At 34.8% G+C, this 24,954-nt stretch overlaps 1 protein-coding gene across 6 annotated transcripts in view; it reads left to right on the top strand.

The window, feature by feature from the left end:
* ATP9B (ATPase phospholipid transporting 9B (putative)) overlaps window positions 1-24,954 on the top strand; it is a 181,093-nt gene that overhangs the window by 88,335 nt on the left and 67,804 nt on the right. For all 6 annotated transcript variants that reach the window (XM_035549695.2, XM_035549692.2, XM_035549691.2 and 3 more), the window contains exons 9-11: window positions 3,604-3,684; window positions 12,402-12,477; window positions 14,736-14,812. In XM_035549695.2, coding sequence (XP_035405588.1) covers window positions 3,604-3,684; window positions 12,402-12,477; window positions 14,736-14,812 — 234 coding nt within the window. The remainder of the gene's footprint in view (window positions 1-3,603; window positions 3,685-12,401; window positions 12,478-14,735; window positions 14,813-24,954) is intronic.

Raw genomic sequence — 24,954 nt, 5'->3', positions numbered from 1 at the left:
TCACACCATCAGAGCAGCATTGTAACCTTACCCACTGTGACACCCAGAATAAATAAACCTCCAGACCATCAGAGCTTTCCTTAAAGAACAGATGACACCACCAAGGAGATCAGTACAGATTTTGTTGTCTTTCTAAAGCACTTAATGTGATCAGAGAATTAAAATTTCAACAAGTCATCTAATGATGGCTGAGTTGCAAATACTGTGACACCTAGATTAGGTTTCTTGCAATTTCATAGTTATAGGTGGGGCAGTTTTTCTAGCAATCTGCACATTCTGAGGCATTCTTCTCTAGCTTATGTGATCAAGTAAATTTATTAACAGCAATGAGGTCACTGTAATTTTCAATAAATGTTGACTTGCTGATTTATATCAGAAGATCCATACAGCAGTAAACAATAGCATTTACATTTAATTAGTTTTATTGAACCAAAAGCAATTTTATTTGTAATGAACTACATGTTATGATTAAGAATGTATTTTAATGATCTTTAAGTAAGGTGAACAAATGTTGCCCTTGACCTAATACAGGAGATTTTTCTGTTATTGATAACTTTAGGATGATTTGTAAATTACTGTTGTGAAATGCAAAATAGAACATTTTCGTTATAGTACTATCAAGTCATTTCCTGACTTTCAGCAAAAAGGATAAAATGCTTTTTTTTTGTTATTATTTTTGAGTTACAGATAATGAAATGCATTGTCATCATGTCTTTTTATTTTTAATCTCATCTACTGTTGTATAAAAATAACTGTTTATTGCTTGAGATTTAGGTCTTTCATGTTGTTTCTTTAATCTAGAATTGTTACGATCCCCTGGTTCAAGAGATCTTTTTTCCTTAAGTAAAAAAATCTGAGGTCATTTGCCCTCACTGTTTCCTAAAAGCATCCTAATTTTAGATGTACAATCCTATTTCCATTGAATGTATTGGTAGTACTAATTGGCTTCAGTGAACCAGTGGTTCAGTGTTCGTAGTATGAAAATAATTCTTTGATAAAGCTGAATTTTATGTAGACCAAGATCCTAGTTAGTTAAATCATTAATAAAAAGTAGTTCTCTTTTTTAAAATAAATTAAATCTCTTTTAGAGGGAATTTCCCTCTACCTGCTGCTACATAGGAAGAAGCAATGACACAGCCTAACCAGGCAAATTTTGCTTGATCAATGAGCCGAAGTTTTATTTACATGTAGCATTGCATACAAATCTTGATGCCTCCTTTTTAAACTACCATTGTGATTTCTTTCAAGACTTCGAGATGAGAAATGCGCTACTGGGAAAGCAACATTGTATGAAGGAACATCTTTGTACTCCTACCTTTATTGTAGAATGTAATTCATATGTAAATGTCAATCTTCTATAAATCGTATCATTCTTTGGTCTTAAGAGACTTCAGTTTCTTTATTTTACTGGTCTGAGAATGACATCCATTCAGAGTACAGGACATGGGTCTACAGAGAAAATGTCCTTTTCCCTTTCCCCCAGTAATGAAAAAGTACTTAAGAAAATTTCTGAGCTTATATAATATTCTTCTATAACTTCTTTCTACTCCTCATCAATGAAAAAGCAATGAACTACCACCTCAGTTTTCTCCCTAGAGTAGAATTTTTATATTTTCTTTCATTTCTTTAACAAAAAAGCATGCCCTCTTGGAGTACTCAGCTGGTTCTAGTTTGTGGCATTCTACAATAATTGCAGATTTCAGTTCTTCAGAAACATATGTGGGGTTGAGTTGAAATTCAAAAAGAAAAAAGGAAAACATGAAAAGTCTAGGTGTTAAATCAGAAATACAAAAGAACTAAAACATAAAAAGACAAAATGTGAAAGGAATGTGGTAGAAATTTTTACATTTAAAATGTAACAAGGGAGGACATCGCAATAGAAGCAAGTACCTATACGAGGATTGGAAAGGAGGAAAAAATATTACTGTACAAATGCCAATGTACTTAAAAGGGTGGTTATTTCTGCTTCTTTTTATTCTAATGTTATTTCCCACTAAGTCATTCTTTGAAAGGAGAGAAGTTCTTGGTTGACGCATTTCACTAGCAGTTTTTATTGTGTATAGGAGTATGTGTGTGGTATTAGTTTTCTGCTGTACTATCCACTACTGAGAGACTTTATTTTTCTTTGCATAATAAAGCACATAATAGCCCAGATTAGCTGAGTTGTAGGTGATAACAGATTGGAAAGAAGTGAATGATGAAGATATAGGACACCATGTGTATTAGTTTCATATGAATTATTTCTTTTGAAGCTGATGAAAGTAGATTGGAAGAACAAGGACGCAATGAATGAAACTTAATGTGAAAGACTACAATAAGTGACTAATATTTTAAAGATAAGTATAATTTGTGAGAGTTCATGTTCAGATTTAATTCTTTTTTATAATGTACGTTAAGGTTTGTTTTTGCAAGGTATGAAGTAAGAAATTTCTTGTCTAGATAATATAAACTGAAATACAAACTAATGATTTATACACATTTTTGAACTTAAGTCAGACATGCTTGATAAATGTAAATATCAAGATTAAAAAACAGATTCATTCATACCTTGAAAAGTGAAAATCTATATTCAGAAATCTGTTGTCATTTTATCAGAGTAATAAAAGGATAAAAATGTGTAGATTTTAAGGCACGTTTACACATAGGTGGACAATCGCACCTTTATTTTTGTATTGTTCAAATTGTTTTATTCAAAGTTAGGGAGGGTTGTTATATTGAAATTATGAACAGAAAATAGCATGATTTTAAAAATGGCTATATTTGAGCCAAGGTGTGGCTACACATCCATAAAAGAGGCTGTAAAATTAATTCTGCTTTTGAAGACAGCACATTCTAGCTTAATTGAACAGGATATTATACACATAGCATCTTCTCCTCAAAGAATGAATCTTAAGTCTGATTAGCCTTTTGCAAGATTCATTCAGTAATAAAGGATGTAGGTAACCCAAATAATAGGAACTACGTACAGTGAGAAGATAGACACCCTTGTATTTCACCACAGGTTGAGATTCTTAGGCTGGCTAGGCATCGGTATAGAGCATCTTCTCTTCTCCAGAGTTGTATTGTGTGACCATACATGAGAATTATACTTATGCTGAAATCTCTTACTTGCTCCATCAAACCATCAACACTTTCTTAAAGTGTCTGGAGTTTTTCATGGATTGTCTGCAGATGTGTATGCTGAATGATCAGCATTAAGGAGACTTTAAGTCAATGTCATTGCTTGACTTTGTATTCAGTTGTCTTTTTGCTCTAGAAAAGTATTTTGTTTCTGGTTTAATTTAAAAAAAGAGAAAAACCACTATTTGTAAAGCAACAAATATACAGAAAACATTTTTAAGACAGGCTCTTAAGAAAAAATAAATTATATAAAATTTCTAACTCATAAAACAGTTTTGTTTGTGAAATATCAACACACTTAGAATACCATTTTGGATCTCTTTTCTTTATATTAAGATGTACTTGAAAACCACGTGTTTATTGGATAAAACTTTATTGAATTTAACTTGGGGTGGTAAGGGTCATAAATTGAAATCTTTACCATTAAAAGGTTCTTCAAAATAGTTGATTAAATACTAGTTAATACGTTAATCTGTTTTACAGGATCTCTTTTCAATCAATGCTTATGTTTACGCTCAGAAGCCACAGCTGGATATTCACAGTTTTGAGGGTACCTTCACACGGGTAAGTAGTATCTATAAATATAGTTGTACTCCCCTCTCTCCCATTTCTCAGTGTGAAACCTATATTTAGTATTGAAGTTGTATTGAGTCTTTCCTAAGCATTATAAGAGTATATCCATGTTCTTGCTGTGGAAATGCTTCATGTACAAGATATTTTGGTAAATGTGTATTGCAGAAAACTAATACAAATAGATTATCTGGAAAATAAAAACCAGAATCTGAGAACGGTGTATTTGTTGACATCACAATAATCTTATATGAAACCATTTCTGTAGTAGCATATTTTGTTTATCTCCAGGCATCTAATGTTTTATTCATATGTCAAAGAAGTGTCAAGTTGAATGTATTCAGTAGCCTCAGACAATGCAACTGATAGTTTATATGCAGTAAAAACGTGTCTTGTTTAACAGGGTTTCTTTGGAAGTACTAGATTTTCCTTGTAAAGTTCAAGTACCTTGAAAAATAAAATAAAAGTTACCTACATGGGAGCTTTATTAAACCTTTTTTCCAGCTATGTATTCAAGACCAAATATGATAACTTTGCAGTCATTTTTGTGACGTTTTTGCTGTTATTTTCAGAAGGTGGCCTGCTAAAGTTAACCCTTTAAAGTGAGGTGTCCAAGCAGCTGATTAAAAAAAAAAATCACTTCAGAGATTTTTAGCTTTATCTGTGATATTAGCAGATGCAGTGATTGTTTTGTTTATTTTATCTACGCTTAACTGTTAGTTGACTCATTCCGCTTGATAATTTGTTTCTAAAATAATTTGAGAGAATTAGCTACAACAGGAGGGAGAGAGAAGGGTTTTTTTACCCAAGTGACTCGAATTGGTAATAGAATTTGTTCAGTAATTGGAATTCCAGTTCCCAGTTCTAACTACACTGATGAGATATTGCAGTTGTTGGCTCTCAAAGACCAATTTATACCAGTTATATAGTTCATGTAGCCTACAAAGTAAATGTCATTTGCCCATAACTTACTGAAGCTGTAAGCAACAGTGTTTACTTAAACCTTGTATTGACCAATTGTTCAAATGAAACTTCTCTTAACAGCTGTAAAATTATTTCTATCCCAAGAGCTAAGCATATACTTTTCTAAATATAAACTGAACTCCACAGAGCCTTTTTAACAATTCCTGTTTGTGTAATTGAGACATTGGGAAATGATGACTAAACAGTTGCTCCCTGTTGTGGGTTCCACTTATACATGTAATAAGAGCTGTATGATTCCAGCATCCCTGATATGTGTAAATAACCATGATGTACTTATGCTTTCAGGATTACATGTTTTGGATTGCTTAAGTAGGAAGGGCAGTTTAAATTGCATTTCTATATGCATGCATCTGAGGGCAGTGTCCTCAAATTTGGTTCATAGTGGATCACACTGTTCATATTTTTAGAAACCTTTTCTTCGTGTTAACTCTATACCTCATGCATAGTAAAATTTGGCAGTGTATTGCTTTAGGACACTTTCCTACTGATTTATCTTTCCACTTCTGCTGTGAGCCCTTACTTGTTACACTAAATCATTTTTTGCATCTAATCCCTATTTTATATTAAGGTTAAAAAAAAGTAGTGTGCTTAGTGATGCTAATGTATACATTTTTCCTACTTAGGCATTGATGTTCAAAGAATTCTTGCAAGGGTAGGTTGACAGGGTAATAGCACATTGATTTTTCTTTTTTTCTTTCTTTTTTTTTTTTGCCATTATGAAGACAAAGTACTAACAATATAGGAGACAAGCTTAGATATTTTCAAAAAGTGCATGACCATAAAACAAAACAAAAAACAAACTTAGGTGCACAGCTTTAGAATTTTTATGTGGGAGCATCTTCTACCTAAGTATTCCTATGTGAGAAATATATTCACAGTTAACCTGATAGCTGATCGAAGATACCTTCTGCAGTACACCTGCATAACCAAATCAGAAGGAGCTGAAATTCCACTGTACTCTGTTGACGTCTACCAGTTTCACATGAAGTCATTTCTTGTTGTCCTCCATAGATATTGGTGCATCATATATACTGACTGCATGAAAGTGAGTGCATGTCTTTGCATGGACATGTGGGAAGGATCATGTCAGACCCTTAAACAACAACATATGTTAATTCTCCTCCTTCTCTCCCCTCTTCTGGATTCCCTATCAAGAAACAATAGATGAACTGTACTTGAGTTCTCTGAAAATGTGAGAGATCGTTTTACTGGTTCTCAGAGCATCTTCTCTGTCTTGGCTGAGCTTATTTTGAAATAGTTGTGCACAGAATAGGGATTTACAGATGTAACTACTAGAGTTTCTCACTTATCTGATGCTACTATGTAAACATGATAAATAAGAAAGCTATTTCATTGATTCTGAAAAATTATGAAGAAAACATATGGCTGTAGAAAGAGAATAAAATATAGCCATACTTCTTAATCCAACTTTTCTGTTGGAGCCAAGAGAGTATTCTAGAGTATTGCATCAGTCTGTAGTGGCATGCCCAGTTTTATTTACCTTTTGCTTACAGCTTCTGCCCAAAATCATGAAAGTTGTCTCTCTGCAACTTTTGACCTCGGCTGGTTTTCACTTATGTTTGGGTCCTTCCATCATTCCTGTAAGAATCTTTTTGTGTAATTTCTCCTATATTGCAGATCTGCATTGTCACCTCACAATCTTCATTTACTTTGGAAATGTTTATAAATTTTATTTTTTTTATTAAAGGAGAAATGCCAGAGAACTGATTGCTTTGAGTTTTAGTTTATCCACTGTAGTAAGATATCTTTTTCCTGTGGTATAGAACTATTTGGTGCCATTTTTCCAATACATCACCTTGTAGCTCAGATGTTAAAAACAAACTAATAAAAAAACTCTCATAGTGTAAACCTGTTGCATGTAGCTCTTGACACTTTAAGGAAAAATACATACAGAGATGTGAACACAGAAAATTGTGTATTCAATTATGGGCAGAATTTCTGGCCTTGAGCCAATTAAGCAGATGTTTTCTTGGTTATTTATTTTGTATCTACATGTATTTTAGTAGAAAGAATGCAGGTTCATTATTTACTTATTTTTTCTTAGAGAATTACCCCTTTGAAGCAATTGTTGTGTTCCTTTCACCGAATGGAGTGGTATCATGTTTTCCAATTTCTTTTTTCTTACCTTCCTTATGCAGCTACTGACAGCCTTACAGAGAGCGAGAATAGGGAGTTCATGGGTATGGAAGCTAATCTGCAAGTACAAGGAATGTAGCACGAATAATAATTAATAACAATAGTAATAATCCCATTAATGAATAACAATTCCAATTAATGTGGGATTAGGGTGGCCAATGCAACTAAACTAATGCCTATTCTTCCACTTTGCTATAAAAGTTGTTGGTGGTTGTCAGTGCTGCATCCTGCCAGCTAGGAATAGGAACAGAAAAAGTCTAATGGAAGTGGTACGCTGGTTCTTTCAAAGATTAGGTTATTTGGTTTTGAAGGCATCTGTCATTCTCAGGAAACATTTCTTACAAGTATCTTACTACAGTAGATAAACTAAGAGACTTTGGAAACCTTTTAGATTGCAACTAGCAATTTGTCATGTCCCTTGGTCAGCTTTGGTCAGCTGGATTGTGAGTTCAGGACTGAGAGTAGGGTTCATTCAGTTTTTATGTCACTGGTCATCTGTTCCTTTTTCTCTGCGTATGCAAGAGCTGTAAGAGTAATCTCCTAGAACAGGAACTGTTTACAATTTAAACATCTGTGATCAATACTGTACATAATTTCAAAACCTGAGCCCAAATATAAAGCTTGAATGCAATACCAAACTGCTCTGCTCTGGTTATGAGTTTAATTCAGAATTTAAAGACCTATTAACATACAGCTACCAAATGAAATTCAACCCAGGCAGACCTTAAGTGGAAACTTGATCAGCTGGACAAAGAAATCCATTTATGTCAAATTTCTGCTACTAGGGAGCGTAGTAGTTACAGTTTACCCCTAAACCATACACTGTTCTGCTAGCTGTAGTTGTGTCTGAAAATTTGCAGATGCATTTCTCCTTATCATAGACCTGGTTTTGTTCAGAAATCAGAGCCTTGGTCTCTTCCTTGTTTATGTCCTTACCATCTCCTCCACTCCCAGCCCCCAAAATAGAAATAAAAATAATCTGAAATTGCTGAACTCATAACCCATAGGTATATATTTTTTTATTTCTTTGTTTAAGCAAATGAAAAACAGGATTAAATCATCCACCCTTTGGGTGTGAAAGGTATGGAATTTGGTAAATTGAATGAACTGCAGAAAGGTGGAGGTGTTGGCATAATGAGGGCATAATGGCTTGAAAGGATTGTAAGGAAATATGCAGAAGTTAGCTTATCTGCCAAACCACTCTGTTGATGGGTATGATGTGAGTAGAAATAGATTTAGCTCTTTGGATGTTACCCTATTTTGAATTACCTAAAGGGAGGTGTTTCACAAATCTTGTATCAGGTAGACATAGGACAAGTGGCTTTTTCTTGGCTGTGTTGTCAGCTCTTTGTGATCACTGAAGGGCTTGTGATTGCTTCTTATAATATGGAAGAGCTTCATAACTCATTGTCTTGACATCTACTAACCGAAAGTTATACTTAAGGCAAAATAATAATTTCGTAGCTCAGTATCCTATTCCTCACAGTTGCCAGAAGCAGACTGCTGAAAAAAAGAGAGTAAGAAACAAGGTAAAAAGATAGTAGTACTTCCTCAGAAGATTTTTTTGTCTTTTAACAACTCATGACATGGGAACTTCCTGAGTCAGTGTTGGTTTCTCTAAGTAACCCACAATGAATTTCCCTTCTTTAAACTTACCCAGTCCCCCCTTGAATCTATGTAGCCTTCTAGCATTGAAACAGGAAGTTCTACAGGTTAATTACATATTTTTATGAAAAGCAATTGCCAGTTTTAATTTTGCTGACTCATTAATGACTTTCTTGTTTTTGAAAGAGACAGCAGTATCTATCCTGCCTTGCCCATTTCATAGGTGTTTGTTATTTGCCTAATTAAAGAATTCAAATTTATGTAGTCATACCTGGTATGGAAGCTACTTTGACCACATGCTTTGACCTTCTTGAACATTTTCCAGTTCCTTTTATTTTCTGTTTAGAATGAAGGGTGTAGAAGAGGAATTTAGAGCCTACGTACTTAAGGTGTGGCTAAACCATGTATTTCTTTGTACTGGCATGATATTTTTGATTTTATTCTCTTTTTCTATTGTAGTAATTCTAAGCGTTCAGCTTGTTCTGTATTAAGTTAGTATTTTAGTAGATTTGTAACAACCTCAGAATCTGCTTTCTGAGTAGTTACGATCAGCTCAGAGCTCATTACTTTATGAATTCAGGATGTGTTTTTCTTTTGTGTGCATAACTCTACGTTTTGAAGTAGGGAATTTCATCTGTCCACTTTTGTAGGGGGATTGATTTTTTTCTTGCTCTGTTACCACATTAGTCATTCCTGTTCTGGAGTGATGATGAAACAGCTTGAGTCCTGGTACAGTTTTCTGTGGAACTCCACTGATGGCCTCTCTTCACTGGAGCAGGGTGGGAGGAACAGAAAAAAAAAACATTTTTTCTCTACCCTGATTTTTAAATACTTAAACTGCTGTTCTATTTATGCATAAAAGTACTTCTTATTTTACCCCATGGTTTTTTAGTGTCCTAGGATGTATTAAACTAAAATCCTACTATTAAATTGTATGTTTTTCTTTAGCTATTTTGTTCTGGTCTGATTTTTTTTAGTATTATCTAAAGTTATGATTATGAAATTATGTGAAGATACAGCAGCAAATGTTTCTTGGAATACTACATTTTTTGCTGTATCTCTAATTTTGTATATCCTGTGCTAAAGGATTGTTAAAACAATGCTGTTGAAATTTAAATTGTCTTCATGCTGTAATTCAACATAACATGAAAATGACTACTTCAGTATGATTTAAGTGTTATCAAGTGGCAGATGGGAAATTGTCTCTATGTTTGAGGAGACCTATTTTTGATAGTCCTGCTGTGGACAAGGGGTGTTCTGTATAGGACTTCCGAGAGCAAATACAAAAACTATTTCACCTACTGAGACTAAATTCAGTGCAAGCATGTTGTTCATATCTATGTCCTATCACTGTATTTTGATGATTATAAAATATTAAACCATTCATTTCCATGGGGTAGAAGTGTTTGACTGAAACATGGGGTCTTCAGGGTCAGCTCTGATAAAATGCGTAATCCTTACATGCTTGCTGGTAACTCCTCTGATGAACGCTAGCATGATATGCTCCTTGAGGTACAATAATGACTTCATATAAATAAAATCATTTTTCTTTCATGCCTGTATATTTGTTTTCAGTTAACCTAGTGATTTAATGAGACACTACACAAATTTCTTGATTAGAATACTTAAGCAGAATTTCCTTTTTTTCTCCAGTTTGTGAAGAAATATAGAAATAAAAATGAAGCAGATGAAACAGTTTGAATTATGCAGAATGGTTTGTAGATTTAAAAATGAATAATCACGGTTAGCATGTCTTTTGCTTACTAAAAACAGTCTGTGCATCTCAAGGCAAGCTGTGTGAAATTAAGACTCCTGTTTGTGCTAGTCAAAGTGTCAGCCTCCCACTCTTGCTACAAAAGCCCAGTCATCATTGTGTAGCAGCAGTGCCTTCTGACGATATGAAAGAATTTCAGGAAAGCTTTTCTGTTAGCTTTAGCAATTCCTGAAAAGCCTGTGATGGGAATAAAATAATTCTGTATCTGTTTTCAACTCATATGGCCAGTCCACCTCCTATTGCTAGCCTTGTTGAAACAGATTTTGAAACCTCTAAATGAGTTACATATGTGGACTTAAAATGGCTTATATATTGAAACATATGTATGTTGAAACAGCATTCACATGTGTAAATGGCAATCTCTCCACCAGCTGCCATGTCCCAAGCAGCTACAGTTAGTATTTTGACTGTAGTAGTGGCATCTCCTGAAACACCAGTATTCTGTGGATAATTTCTAATTAGGTATTTATGTCTATGCACTGCCTAGTTAGGCTTTCAGAAGGCCAAAATAATCACAGAATCTGAATAATCCAAGAGCCCTCATCAATCAAAACAGGAATCTGAGCATTATCAAGTCAGGACAAATTATTAAAGGTACAGTGTATGGATAAACCTTGTCAAAGGCACTTGTCTCAGAAGAAGGTTACCAGGTATTACAAAGATGACTGAATACTACAAATAATAATTTTTTGAGCTAGATCAGAATACTTTTCTTATATTTAATGTTTCAGTGATCAAGACTTCATATATTACTAATACTACCAGTAATTTTAAATATTGCAGTAGCTACTGATCCTGTATACACAAAAGTATATGTGCTTATTTGGGGATTTTTGTTTTTCACAAACAAAAATTTCTAAGCAGACCACTCTGTGTTTGGTGGTTTTTTCAAAACAGAGGTGAAAATTTGATATAGGTTTTGATTATTGACCTTATGTAGAACTTGCTGTGTACTTTGGTATTCAGTGGTCCCCCATTTCCTGCAAAATATTTAGCACAATCTGTAACTTGATCAAATGCACTTGATTATCCTACCTCCTAAAGTTTTCTTTATTTGTAAACAGTACATTGCACAGCTGCTGGTGTATGAATCGAATCTGTACATGCTCCTAATTGATTATGAGAGATTAAATCTGTTTACAGTTTGTGGACTGAGGGGGACAGAGGTGCAGAGGTGAGGAGAGTTCAGGGAATCATGGAAGCAGTTTCCTATTTGGCAGTATTTTCCTATTGGACATGTATTTTGTAAGCATTCAGTAAGACAATGCAAGTGCGTATTTACATTTAAAAGTAAAGTACTCTTCCCTGAAGTTGCTATTGTGTCACTAGGCTTGCAAAATGATGACGACCTAATGTATGGTATGAATTTTAAATGAATAAGATATTGTAGAGAACAAGTTATTAATTTTTGGTACTTAATGTTCTTAACACAGTTTAACTGCTAGACATGGCAAATGGTTCCTCAGTTTGATAAAAACAAGGAAAAGAATATGTTCCTTTTAAAAAACACTGTTGACTTCATTTGCTCTCTGAATATAAATGGGTTTAAGTAATAGGAACGTCAGTCATTATTTCACATATGAGTTTTATAGAATCTAGACAATCATAGAATCATAGAGTGGTTTGGGTTGGAAGGGACCTTAAAGATCTCTAATTCTAACCCCCCTGCCATAGGACATGCTAGACCAGGTTGCTCAAAGCCCCATCCAACCTGAACACCTCAAGGGATGGGGCATCCAGAAGTTCTCTGTGCAACCTGCCCCAGTGCCTCACCACCCTCAGAGTGAAGAATTTCTTCCTAATATTAATGTAATTCTACCTTTTTTTTACTTTGAAACCATTACTCCTTGTCCTGTCACTGCACTCCCTGACGAAGAGTCCCTCTCCTGCTTTCCTGTAGTCCCTCTTTAGGTACTGGAAGGCCACTATAAGGGCTCCCTGGAGCCTTCTCTTCTGTAGGCTGAACATCCCCAGCTCTCTTAGCCTGTCTTCATAGGAGAGGAGCTCCAGCCCTTTGATCATCTTCGTAACCCTGCTCTGGACTCTAATGTATATGCAGTGAATACCACTATATGGTGACTTGATACAAGGATACAGACATCCTGTGCAAATTATTCATAGATGGTTTGGTGTAGTTTTCAACTATGAGTGTTTGTAATGTTGATTTACCAGCTCTTCTTATTTTTAACAGGAAGACAGTGATCCAGCAGTTCACGAAAGCCTTAGTATAGAAAATACGTTATGGGCGAGCACTGTTGTTGCTTCAGGTAAGTGCAATATTAAATCTGATAATATATCTAAAAACTCATCTCTGGAACTGTATTCTTATTTTACAATGTGTAATATTAATGGCTTTTAAAAATCTTCGTCTCTTTCAGGCTATTAATCTCTTGTTCCCCTCTTGTCTGCCTTCCCATTGGTTTCCTTATGCTACTGACATGTTCATATCTTTTTAATCCTCCTTAATAAGTTTTTATACTCAAATTTTGCGGTGTCAGTAGTGTTGTCATTTGTATCCCACTAAAGCTATTGATCTTTTTTCCTTTAATTAAAACTTCAGGTTATAAAGTGTTCTGTTCAGCTTACTGTGGATAGGGTCTTGCTGAAAAGCAGGCATGCTTTTGCATGTGTTAAGAGATTTTCTTTTATGTAGACTCCACGATGAGGCTAAAGCTTGCTTAAAATCTTTTATCAGGCAAATATTAACCAGAAAATATTAATCAGTTACAAAGTTACATAATTTTAAAACAACGTAGTCTAAATATTAGTAATGTTTCATATGTCTCTCAAATATTATAAGGAGTTCGTATTAGCTAGATGCTGCATTCAGGCCCTAAGCCATTGTAGCACTTTTTAAACAGGAGAAAATGGATTTCTTTAATTTTTGGGGAGTGTAATAAGACAGAAGGACTGTAGGAAGGAAAAAAGGGCTATGGTTATTCTTATGCACAAAGACTGAAAATAAGGAATTTGGGAAAAGGAACTAGGATTTAAGATCAAGAATTGAAACAGTGGAAAACATCTTTCAGGAAGGGTATTGAGGGGTAGGAAGGGAGGAAGTAAAGAGGAGAGGGGGAAAAAAAAAGGGGGTGTCCACCTAACTTGCAAGGAAAAGCCTTCATAGTAAGATCTAACTTTACATTGTTGAGTAAAATACTAAATTAGGAACATGCTGGAGGGTTTTGGGGAAGAGATCAAGTTTTAAGGAGGTGGCAAAGTAGTCTGGGACTGAGCACTCCTTTCCTGAGTCTGTACAGATGGTCTCAAATACTCTTTGATGCTCAGTGTTGTTTGGTTCCATTGCACAGGGAAACTTTCTCTCTGAAACTGTTCTATCAAATGGATGATATCTGCAATTGTCTTCAGTTAGGTTATTAACATGGGTAAAAAAGGTGCTGCTCATGAATTATAAATTTTAATACTCAATTGCTGTGACTTTTCAGCCAGAAAGAGCTCAGAAATCATGGCTTTTTTATTATTATTATTATTATTTTCACCCAAAATCAGGGGATATGGGGGTTATCGAGACATGTTTCCAATATACAGATTTGAATGTGGAACTATCAGCAAAGGCAAACTATCTTTGGGGAAAATATTGTGTCAAGGGAAGCCGTAAGGAAAAGCTTTAATATTGAGAGGAAAATAGTAGAAAAAATGTAGTGGTCCAGAAAGATGTAATCTACAATCACTGATTTTTTATTTTTTTTGTATGTGGATTCAGAGTTTCACTGGCATTCTTATTTTTTGATAAATGAAACTTCCTTTCTTTAACTCCAGTCTTGGGTTTCTTGTTTTTGTTTGTTTGTTTGTTTGTTTGTTTGTTTGTTTTGTGTGTGTGTGTGTATGTTAGAGTCTTCTGAGTAGGGTGTTTCTGACAAGTTATGTCAATTATTTCCTTATAGCATTAAGATGACAAAAATGACCGATTATTGATTGTACTAACATAAAACCATTTCAGATCACTTGAAAAAAAGAATTAAAGTTTTTGGTTGTGCTAGAAAGTGAGATACATAGTAGTAAAAATCTAACTAGTAGTAAAAATCTGAATTATTATTTAAAAGAGATATGTATTTAGTGATGCTGAAAGCCAGTTTTCCTATACCTTCCAGTAATAATCAACTAAAATATCATCAGAACTGGAGAATTATTTTTATATGTTACTGAAGAGGAGAATACTTTTATATGGAATTCTATCAAAGTAATAAATGGGGTGAAGTACATGTTACGTTGTGATAGGTGACAGAGCTGGCAGGCAATTTGTATATGATGTATTCAGCACTGTTGTACTAATTTTTTTATTTCTTGTGAAGGGCAGTTATTTAAGCTGTGTTAACTTCTGGAAAAATTTGAGACAACTTTCAGTTCAAATGCAAGTCTTTAACCAGCTACTTTTAAATTATTGTTTCCATTGAAAAGAAGGAGATCTTGTAGTCATTTTTATGGACGTTATTAAAGAAGTTATAAATGACCTTTATAACCGTTTTTTCATAACTACTTGACACCTCTGTTTTACTTTGTTTTTCAGGAACTGTAATTGGTGTTGTCATCTACACGGGGAAGGAAACTCGAAGTGTAATGAATACATCCAATCCAAAAAACAAGGTCAGTTAGCCTTTCTGTGTGATTTCCTACTTTATTTTCATAAAACTTGTAGATGTACCTAAAACAAAAGACTTGCAAGCTCTAATATTTGTGTGTGCTGAATTGAGTTGCACTTGGTATAAGAAGTGAATTCTGCCTCATTCTCATTCAAGAAGTAAAATTATTCTTCCTTTAACTAGGTCTGTTACAGGTACTAATGAAAACATTTTTCTTCAAAGTGTAAATGTACATCCTTAAACTTCTATATTTCTGCCTCACAGCTAATTATTAACTCTCTATTCTCTTCCCCCAAACTTTTTTACTGTAAAATATTTGGCCAAAATTAAGTAGCATTTTAAAGAACGTTTGTAACAGACTACTAAAGTTTATGCTGACTCCCAGAGGAGGTAGAGTGAGATAACTGAGGTTTCAGTCAGTACCCAGAATGCTTTTCCAGGGGGTTTTGTAAGTAATGAAAAAATCTTCAAGAGATTTGTCTTTTGGAAAAATAACAGAAGTTTGACTCATTCCCTTTGTACAAGGTTCTTTCAGTTCAAAGCAATGGAAATAACTCTCCATTTCATCAGCAATGTTTCTAATATGAGTCAGGCTAGGGAAGCTCCTCAGTTATAACGATACGAAACTTGAGTTGTAGGCTGTATCCTTCAACCTAGACTTGTGTTTAATAAGAAGGTACTTAATTATATTAAGAAAGGGAAAAATCCTTGCAATAGGCTTAAAAAAAAAATCAGTTGTGACAGGTTGCCATTTTCACACAATTCATAGTAAGTTACACTGAGTAGGAACATCAAGAATGAAATGATAATACAAATTGCTTGAAGCAGTTATTGCAGATCCCGAGTGTATTGATTTGTGTTTCTAATAGAGAGACTTCAAAATATCTCATTGACAGACACAGTTGATGCGTACCATTACGTATATTAAAGCGGCCTTCTATTATTTAGATATTTGTAATATACATTTTAAAATATTTGAGTAAAATGGAAGCACAATGTTTATGGTTCATAATTACTTTTCTATCTGATACAAAGAGGATCCCTTTAGTAACAGAATCTTTCCTTAAGAATTCTGAACATCTTTAGACTAATAAATAATACAGTTGTTTAAAATGAAATTATTTAATATGGTAAATTGATAGGGTAGTATGTATAAATGTAACATGGTGTACTCAAATTCAACAGATTCTGGAGGTGTACTCAATGTAAATGCTTGCTACAATTTTTTATATGAATATTTCAAACTGAAAAGTACGATAAAGGGTACCAGTATTTACCAATATTTTCAAAATTGCTCTTAGTATTAAAATAGTTGTTCTAAGTTTTCATCTGCAAAACATTAAGTAGCAGATAAACCTGCAATAAAGAGCTCCAATAGCATATTGACAAGGTGCAGCATGGTCTTGACCATTATGACGATACCTGTACCACCTTTGCTTTCATAATACCTTAATATTACAGTTGCTAATGATTGTAAGCTGTTCTTTTATCTTCAATGGGAATGTAAATAAAATTTAAATTTTCATGAAGCACTAAAGAAGCAAAATGTTCTTTGTGTACATGTACATACACACACAAATTCCAATAATATCATCTGGCATATATTGTAGTATCAGTTTGAGAACAATTAGAAATTATGCTATTAAATAGCATTTTGTCTGCCACTGATGAGACAGGTGATGCTTGTATAACTAAACTCTACTTGTTTGTTTTCCAAAGGACTTTTGAGGAATCACTGTAATATTAAAATGTGCAATATTCCAAATACATATTAATTTGTTTCTCAGAGATTATCAGTTCTTTGTACCATATTTAGCTGCTAGGTATCTACTAAACGTGAGGAATTATGTTTAATATAGTATATGTAAAATGGCTTGCTTTAAATTTTTCTGTCTTGTTAGTTGTTCTGTTGAATATTCCAAAATTTCTGAAATTTGCTGTATAGTGAACAGGTGAAGACTTTCTCTAGAGCCTGTTTTCTACATCAGTTGCATCCATTATGTGTCAACTGTCTTTCACATTACTCTGTAAATGTGTAAATTAATCTTTTATGCACCAATTGCTCAACAATTATATTGGTGAGGATTTTTTCCCTCTGTGAACAGAATATCCTTATTTAAAGCAGTAGTCTACAAGTGTGATTAGTAACAAAGGATTTGGGAACTGAAAACAGTAGAACGCTTTCTGCCATCACAAATGAGTAACTGATAAAAAATGTACGTCATTATAAAGAATAACAATAATTACCAACATTTTGTAACATGCATTTTTAATTCTACCTTTCTATGGAATTAACATTCTGTTGTGTCTACATCTTCTACCATGGGGTGAGATCAGTTTGCATACTTCTGTAACATATGACACTGCCTATAGGTAATATTCTGTCCTAGTTAGCCTTGCAGCAGGTAGCAGTACAAGGAGAATGGTAGAAGTCAGCTCTGTCTGGTGTACCAGACCAGCTGACCAGAAGTCAGCTCTCTCTTTCTCTGTGTATTCGGGAACGGGACTCTGTTTTCTCAACCCTGATGATAACATTTGTCTGGTGGATTAGGTATGTAGGATTCAGAGCCAGGAGGAGAGCAAAAGGAGTCTAAAACAATCTTTGAGATTATAGATATATTATGGGTTATATATATATATATATATATAGATATATTATGGGTTATATATATATATATATATATATATATATAGATATATTATGGGTTAATAGAGTTGAGAGATTAGAGGTGCAAACATTTAAACATAAATAGATAAATAATCTGCACCTAATTGTTCCTGAAACAAAATTGAAATTAATTGGTAATTGTGGTATTACTGCTAAGTCCAGAGGAAATAAGTCTGCATTTTCTTCTTTAAAGAATAATTGTTCCAAATACTGTATTTGAACTCTTTTTAAATAGCAGGCTATCTCTTTGTCGCTCTTTGGAAAAAAAATGAAAATAATACTCTAGAGATTTTGTTGTAAAATGTGTTATGTTCTTGTTCAGAACATAGCTTTGGGAGGAAGCAAACACTGAGATCAAGGTTTCTCCATTTACATTGCCAAGTTGGAATTTCTGTGGCAAGATACCCACGGACAGGGCTCTTTCATTATTCCTATCCTCATTGAAATATTATTTGTAAGATAGTTCCTTCAGTTGTATTTCTTACTGGAGTGTAACGATACTGTTGTACTTTGTACTATGAGCTGGGTTTTTCTAATGGCAATTTTTTCATTTTCTTCCTTAAGGATAGAAGCCAATATTAAAATTTAGAGATGCAGACCTACCTGCTCTATAAACACTGAGTAGAAGACTGAAATAAGTTTAAGCAAACTTACATGTCATAAACTGTGAAATACATGGACCTGTTCGTGCATAAAGAAAAATGATTTCTGGCGAGGCTTAATTTCAGTCTAAAATGATAAATGTTTTGTGCTTTAGATAAATGTAGAAATGGTAACATCAACATTATTATAGTGTAATGGCTATATGCATTCCACCTCATTGGCAGTCACATCAGCTTACTCAGGAATGCAGTTCCAGCCTGTTTAAAAAGAAAAAAAAAAAGAAAAAAAAAAAAGAAAAAAAAAGAAAGAAAGAAAGAAAGAAAGAAAAGCAAACAAACAACCGAATTGTGCTCTTCACAATGCCATAATCAGTAATCAATCCAATTTGGGTAGATATTCTTAAACCTTGTCTTTCTGGATGAAGTTGGACTTGTCAGTGATAAAGGTCATTTTTTGTTGTTAATTAACCCAGAGAGAAATTAGCAAATTTGAGGTTGTTTATTTATTTAGTCTGGCAATTTTGCACTGTTCTCTCATTCTTACCTATTTAAAGGGTGGAATAGTTTTTGCTATCTAAATTTAAAATTGCTCTTTCAGTTTTGGTCTTCATGGAAAGCAAGATTGTTAGCACATCCCCTCTGCAAAGGTGACCTTTTCATTAGTGGAAACAGATTTTGGGGGTAAAGTTAAAAAAAAAAACAAACAACAGTGTATTTGGAGGAAGAAGAAATGAATTTGAAAAGACATATTTTGTGTACTAAGATTGAAATACTAAAATGACTTGGTCTATGTAATACAATTTTAGATTTAGATTTTGGATTTTTAGAATGTACACTGGGATGCATGAAAATAAGTAGAAATTATGTTAAATAGAGTTACTGAGTAATAAGTAGTGTCTGTAAAGGAGATATAGCAAGTAATCTGACTACTGTGCTACTACAAAATAGTTTTTATATTGCTAATCCTCAGTGCATTCAAAACACTTTTTTTTCCCTTTGCCTTATATTATGGAAACCTACATTTGCTGTTTTGTCTTAACATCAGCCACAAAACTTAGTAGTAACTTGCAATGTTCTTTAAATAGTCATATTGTTTGTTTGTTTGTTTTAACCTAATTGTGAGCTAGCCTGAAGGCTAAAAACTGCATGTCTTGTGACTGTTTTTAATACAAATCAAAAATCTGAGAACTCGTGTTTTTCCCTTTTGTGTTTTGTTGTTGTTGTTGTTGCCTTTGTTGTGTGTTTTATTTAAGTCTCACCAGTGTGAGTGAAGAAAGTGCCCCATGAAGTCCTCTGACAGATAATACAAACAAGAGTTTGCTGTTACCTAGGGAGCTTCAGAAGAGCCATAGAAACAGTGACTTTATTCTGCTGCTCCACTGTTGTATAGGGGCCTGGTAAATTTGTTTGCATGTTTTAATTATTAAATTAGGATTTTAATGTTGTTCATAGTCTTGGTTTGGTTGTGTACATGTAGATACAAACATAAAGGCAGAAACTTCTTTAAAAAATGTTGTGTGTCTCTTAGTGACAAGTTTCAAGGATTTATAAGGGAAAAAAAGGGGCTCATGTAGTACTTTTTTATTGCAGTATGGGCTGCTGTACTTAATCCTCCTAAAAGTCTTCTTTGTATGCGATAAAATTGAGAAAGCTGTCTCCTACAAGTAGTAAGTAGTCCCCAAATTGAGTTTGTGCCCCCTCTGCCCAGAGCTTCAGTCTGAGAAAGTACTTGAGCACCAGATTCCTGATAAGTATAATACCCCTTTTGCAGTAAGGGAGAATTGCTGGGATTAGACCATGAAGGAAATGCATGAAATATAATACTAGTGCTTTCCTCTCTCTGTGCTCTCATCTGAGCAAAGGAAAGGGATAAAGCAAAAGATATGAGGTAGAGGAGGGGGAAACTTCATGTGTAACAGTTAGCACAGTGACAACTGAACAGCTCACCCACCCCTAAAGGCTAAAGTGTCTAGGTGAGGTAGATGGAACAGTGTTAGATGAGGAGGAGGACAAAAGGCATCTTTTCTAAAAAGATTAGAAAGGAATGGCTGAACAGCAGAGCAGCCACCCTTGTTATTCCCAAATGTGGATTAGAACATAGCAATGTTAATGCTTGGAAACTGTCAGCAATGTTTCTAAACCAGGAGCAAAATTTCCGTGACCTTCACTCTCAGCCAGAAATAATGTATCTTACTACTTTCATTGCCAGTAACTCCATTACCTGAAATAGCAAAGGGATTTCGATCATCAGATGACTAGTATGAAAAAAGTATAGCTCCACGTTGTGGAAATGAAGTTTTCATTTATATATAGACAGCTGGAAGAATGCTGCATTTATATTAAAAAACACAAATTAATTAAAAAAACATTAACACTATATTAAAACATTATAAAAAGTCTTAAGAGTGGAGAGCAAAGACTTAGTGAAGACTGAAAGTCTTGATTAGAGCCTTTGAGTACATGGGTGGTCAGAATTCACTTAATGCAAACTAGCACGTCGCGGGTTTTTTACACTACAATAGAACAGTTCAGTTGGAAGGGACCTACAGAGGCCATTGAGTCCAGCTGCCTGACCATTTCAGGGATAACCAAAAGTTAAAGCATATTAATGAGAGCATTGTTCAAATGCCCTTTGAACAATGACAGGCATGGGACATCAACCACCTCTCTAGGAAGCTTGTTCCAGTATTTCACCACCCTCATGGTAAAGAAATTTTTCATAATGTTCAGTCTATACCTCACCAGGTGCATCTTTGTGCTGTTTGCAGATGTTGGTTACCAGGGAGAAGAGATCAGCACCTCCCTCTCCATTTCCCTTCCTCAGGGAGTTGTAGAGAGCAGTGAGGTCACCTCTTAACGTCCTTTTCTCCAAACTAGACAACCCAAGTGTCCTCAGCCTCTCCTCATAGGACATACCTTCCAGCCCTTTTACCAGCTTTGTAAAAGTATCCTCTGGATACTTACAAGTATCTTAAGATCCTTTTTATATTGTGGAGATCTTGGCTGCCAGGGCATGCTGTTGACACATATTGAGCCTACTGTAAAACAGCACCCTTAGATCCCTTACTACAGGGCTGCTCTCTGATCACTTGCCTCCCAGTCTGTACTTGTGACCTGCATTACTCTGTCCCTTGTACAGAATCTGGCATTTAGCTTCGTGCCACTGATGATTGTCCAGATTATCCTTCTGCAAGGCCTCTCATTCCTCCAGGGAATCAACAGCACCTTCCAGTTTAGTATTGTCAATAGACTTGCTAAGGATGTGTTCAACTGTTGCATCCAGATCATTGATAAAAATGATGAACAGAACCGACCCTAGAACTAAGAACTTGGGAACACCACTAGTGACCAGCCGCCATCCAGATGTAGCCCCATTCACTGTGATTATTTGAGCTCTACCATTCATCCAGTTCATCACACGGCGTAGAATGTACCTGCTCAGCTCACAGTTACACAATTTGTCCAGACGGATGCTGTGAGGGATTGTATCAAAAGCCTTACTAACATCCAGAAAGATTACATCTACTACCTACCTTCCTTTCATCCACTAAGGAGGTAACTTTATTGTAGAAGTTTATAAAATTACTAAGGCAGGACTTTTGCTTGATGAACCTGTGTTGACTGTTCCTGATAATTTCTTTGTTCTTTAAATTCCTTTCAGTAGCACTCAGGATAATAGTCTCCATAACTTCCAGGTACTGAGGTTAGACTAACAGGTCTGTAGTTTCCTGGGTTGTCTTTCATGCCCTTCTTGTAGATAGCTATAGTGTTGGCTAACTTCCAGTCAGGGGGACTTCTCCAGCTTCCCAAGACATGGGGTAAAATGTTTAGAAAGCTCCAGCTATAACATCTGCTTATTCCTTAGCTGTGTATTTTTTATAGTCTTCTCCTTTACATTCCATAAGTAATAAAAGGGTAATAATACAAACAGGAAACCAAGGTACGCAAGATCAGAGGAAAAAAAATAAGTAAATGACTGTGTTTGAGGTATTGGACTTCACTTTTCACACAACTTAGTATGTTATAAGTTATGTCTGAAATCCATAGTCAATAGTTATAGTTGGATGCATGCATGGGACGATGCCTGTAGCCTTGGGGCAAACCTGGTCCTAAGGTGTACTCTTTGGCACACAGAAAATAATTTCATAATCACTTGCCTAACTACTTTGCTGTTGTATCACTGGGACAGAGAATAAGTTGTTGTTCCATGTTGTGACCTGGTATCAGTTCACAAGTTAAAGTCCCAGAATAACTTGTGCCGTAACTTCCAATTTGTTCTGAAAGCAACAATTAAACATTGTGCAATTGGCGTGCTAAGTCATGTGATAGATCTTTTCTGGCTACCTATAATTTTGTAGTGAAGCACATAGCGTGGTGCAGTGCATTGCTTTACAGCCTCAGAGTCAGTCAACCTAGCTGCTGCTGAAGTACTGAAATGAACAGTTGTCTTTTATACTGTCGGTGGTACTGTGCTACTTGGAACATGGATGTTGAATCAACGCTTCTCCATCACTTTCTGTTTACAATCCTACTGCAAGGCAAATTATGTGCAACAACATACAACTTAATTCTAAACAAAATAATTGTTATAGAACTGTGGAACTCTCTAATGGCAATTGAACATCTTTGATCATTGATACTATCACTGAATGATACAATGTTGCTCTTAGCTAGTGAAAATTCCGGCAGTCCAGCTACTATTGTTTTTCTCTATATATTAAGCAATGCAGCCAGTATTCTTCAAAAAGTTACAGGGTGAAAAGTAATGGGCTCGAGCTCAGAAGAATGCATCCCATGTTAGCTTTCATTAGTTTTGATCCCCTAGAAGATATGAACTTCTAAAACTGTGCAGTTACTAGTATCCAACTTTGAAAGCTGCTTGGAATGGAATCTTGTTTCAAGTGTGTGTATGTATGTGGGTGTATATATATACACATATATACATTTAACTTTTCTGAGATTACCTGGGTAGCTAGATATCTTCGTTTACAAAATAATAATGGGAGGAGAGAAAGGGAACAAGCAAGAGCATGGCTTTTTGATAGTTAGAATTCTAACATCACTGTGGATAAATTTCTGGGTTTACTATGTATTTTAGAGTTACTGACAAACTCATCCATTGATTTCACTAAGCCTAAGACTTTATTCCTGGCTGTAAAATTCCTACAACGTTAAATTCATGAGGATACAGGAAGATAAAAATTACATGTTCCAGAATGGAAAGGACTAGCCATAAGCCATACCTGACTTGGAATGCTATATTTTCGTTGTTTTCACCAAGAATTTTACTTGATGATGTTCTGAGATACTGCACTTCCCATTTTGGAGACTCTTATTTAAAATTGTTTGCATTTTGTTCTGTTATAGTGAAGAAGTTAAAAGTCAGCTCAGTGTTACTTCACGACAGTGTTTAAGGATCAGCTGTGAAGTAACACCATTTCTGCAGCAGTTTGTACAACAGATTACTCTCACAAAACAGTCTAAGCAACTCTTTTTAAAAGTAGATCAAGTTATGAAATAGCAATAACTTGTTGCTTGTTCACCAGAAATAGTGTATTTTACCTGTAGCAAATCAGGCTAAAACTGATATTTTTTGGTAAAATATATAAACCATTTGAAATTTTATCATTCTACAGAAGATAATGTGAAAGGGAGGTTTGCTGTTCAGTTGTCCCAGTGAGCTGCTAAGAGGCAGTCCATGGCCATTTCCTCTCAGCTGCTGTCTCCACTGCTGCTAATCAGTTGCTGGAGTTTGCTTTTTTCACTTGTGTTGATCCGTACAGTTTTGTTGCCTTTCAGAGTTAATCAAAAAAGCAAAAAAGCAAAAAGCAGCTGCTCTGAGATGGAGAGGGTAGGGGCAAATGGGCTCCGGCTCTCAGATGATACTCATCTGACCACTTAGAGCTGCACCACCTTCATAATGTATCACAGTATCTGTGAGGCTTTGCTGGCAGCAGTGCAAGCCAAAACGGTAACCAAAATACTGTAATCATGGAAATACACCAGAATCATGGAAATACACCATTTACATGTTTTTCTCCATTAGGGTTATGTTCTTTTTTTCTTTTTTTTTTTTTCGTAACAGCAGTGTAGCACAGTTGTCACTGATTTTATGTGTACATTTCTTCTTACTGAGTGAATTTTATTGGAAATGGAAACCTTTAATTGTGGAATTGTTCCGCGTGATTTCCTTAGTAAAGATGCGGATTCAGATTTTACAGCTTACAGAATTTACTGTTCTAAAGCGTAGAGACTGAAACAGGCTGTGTAGAAAGTCAGGTGTGCCTAATATATTTACTTAATAATTTTAACAGTTAATAGGAAAGAAACTTATATTATTTTTATTTTTCATACATTTCCATAACTTGACTAATTCTTTTCGTGTTTTCTGAATTCTGTCTTTTTTTTGTGTGTGTGCTGGAAAAGAATTCTAAGAGGAAGAATAGAGATTGACTTTTGTGTATGTTCAAAGTATATTGGTTGTGTTGTTGGGATCTCTTTACCTAGAGAAACATTGTTTTCATATATGGACCTTTTTAATCAGTGCGATTAGTATCTGATGCTATTTTCTAAGTATCAGAGGCTCAGTAACCATTGTGAGTCACATGACCTGAATCTTAGTCTACGGGGATGAAAATCTAGAGGGAAAGAGAAAGAAAAGTTCTATACATATCGGGACGTAGTGTTTGTTTTCATATAGGCTGAACATAGTAATCATAACTAAGATAGTTTGCTTAGTTCTGACTGTACCCTTGAAGTAACAAGTTTGTCATTCTTAACAAGTTTGATCTTTTCCCTTCTTTTTTGCCTCAGTTCAGAGTATAAGCCAGTGGATAGATTTAGCATTAAAATCAACATTCAAGCTTTTACTGGATG

Source organism: Cygnus atratus, chromosome 2 (genome assembly GCF_013377495.2).
Source record: "Cygnus atratus isolate AKBS03 ecotype Queensland, Australia chromosome 2, CAtr_DNAZoo_HiC_assembly, whole genome shotgun sequence".
In the NCBI taxonomy this organism is placed as follows: Eukaryota; Metazoa; Chordata; class Aves; order Anseriformes; family Anatidae; genus Cygnus; species Cygnus atratus.
The sequence above is the reverse complement of the archived record's forward strand: the minus strand, read 5'-3'. Positions and strand labels throughout refer to the sequence as shown.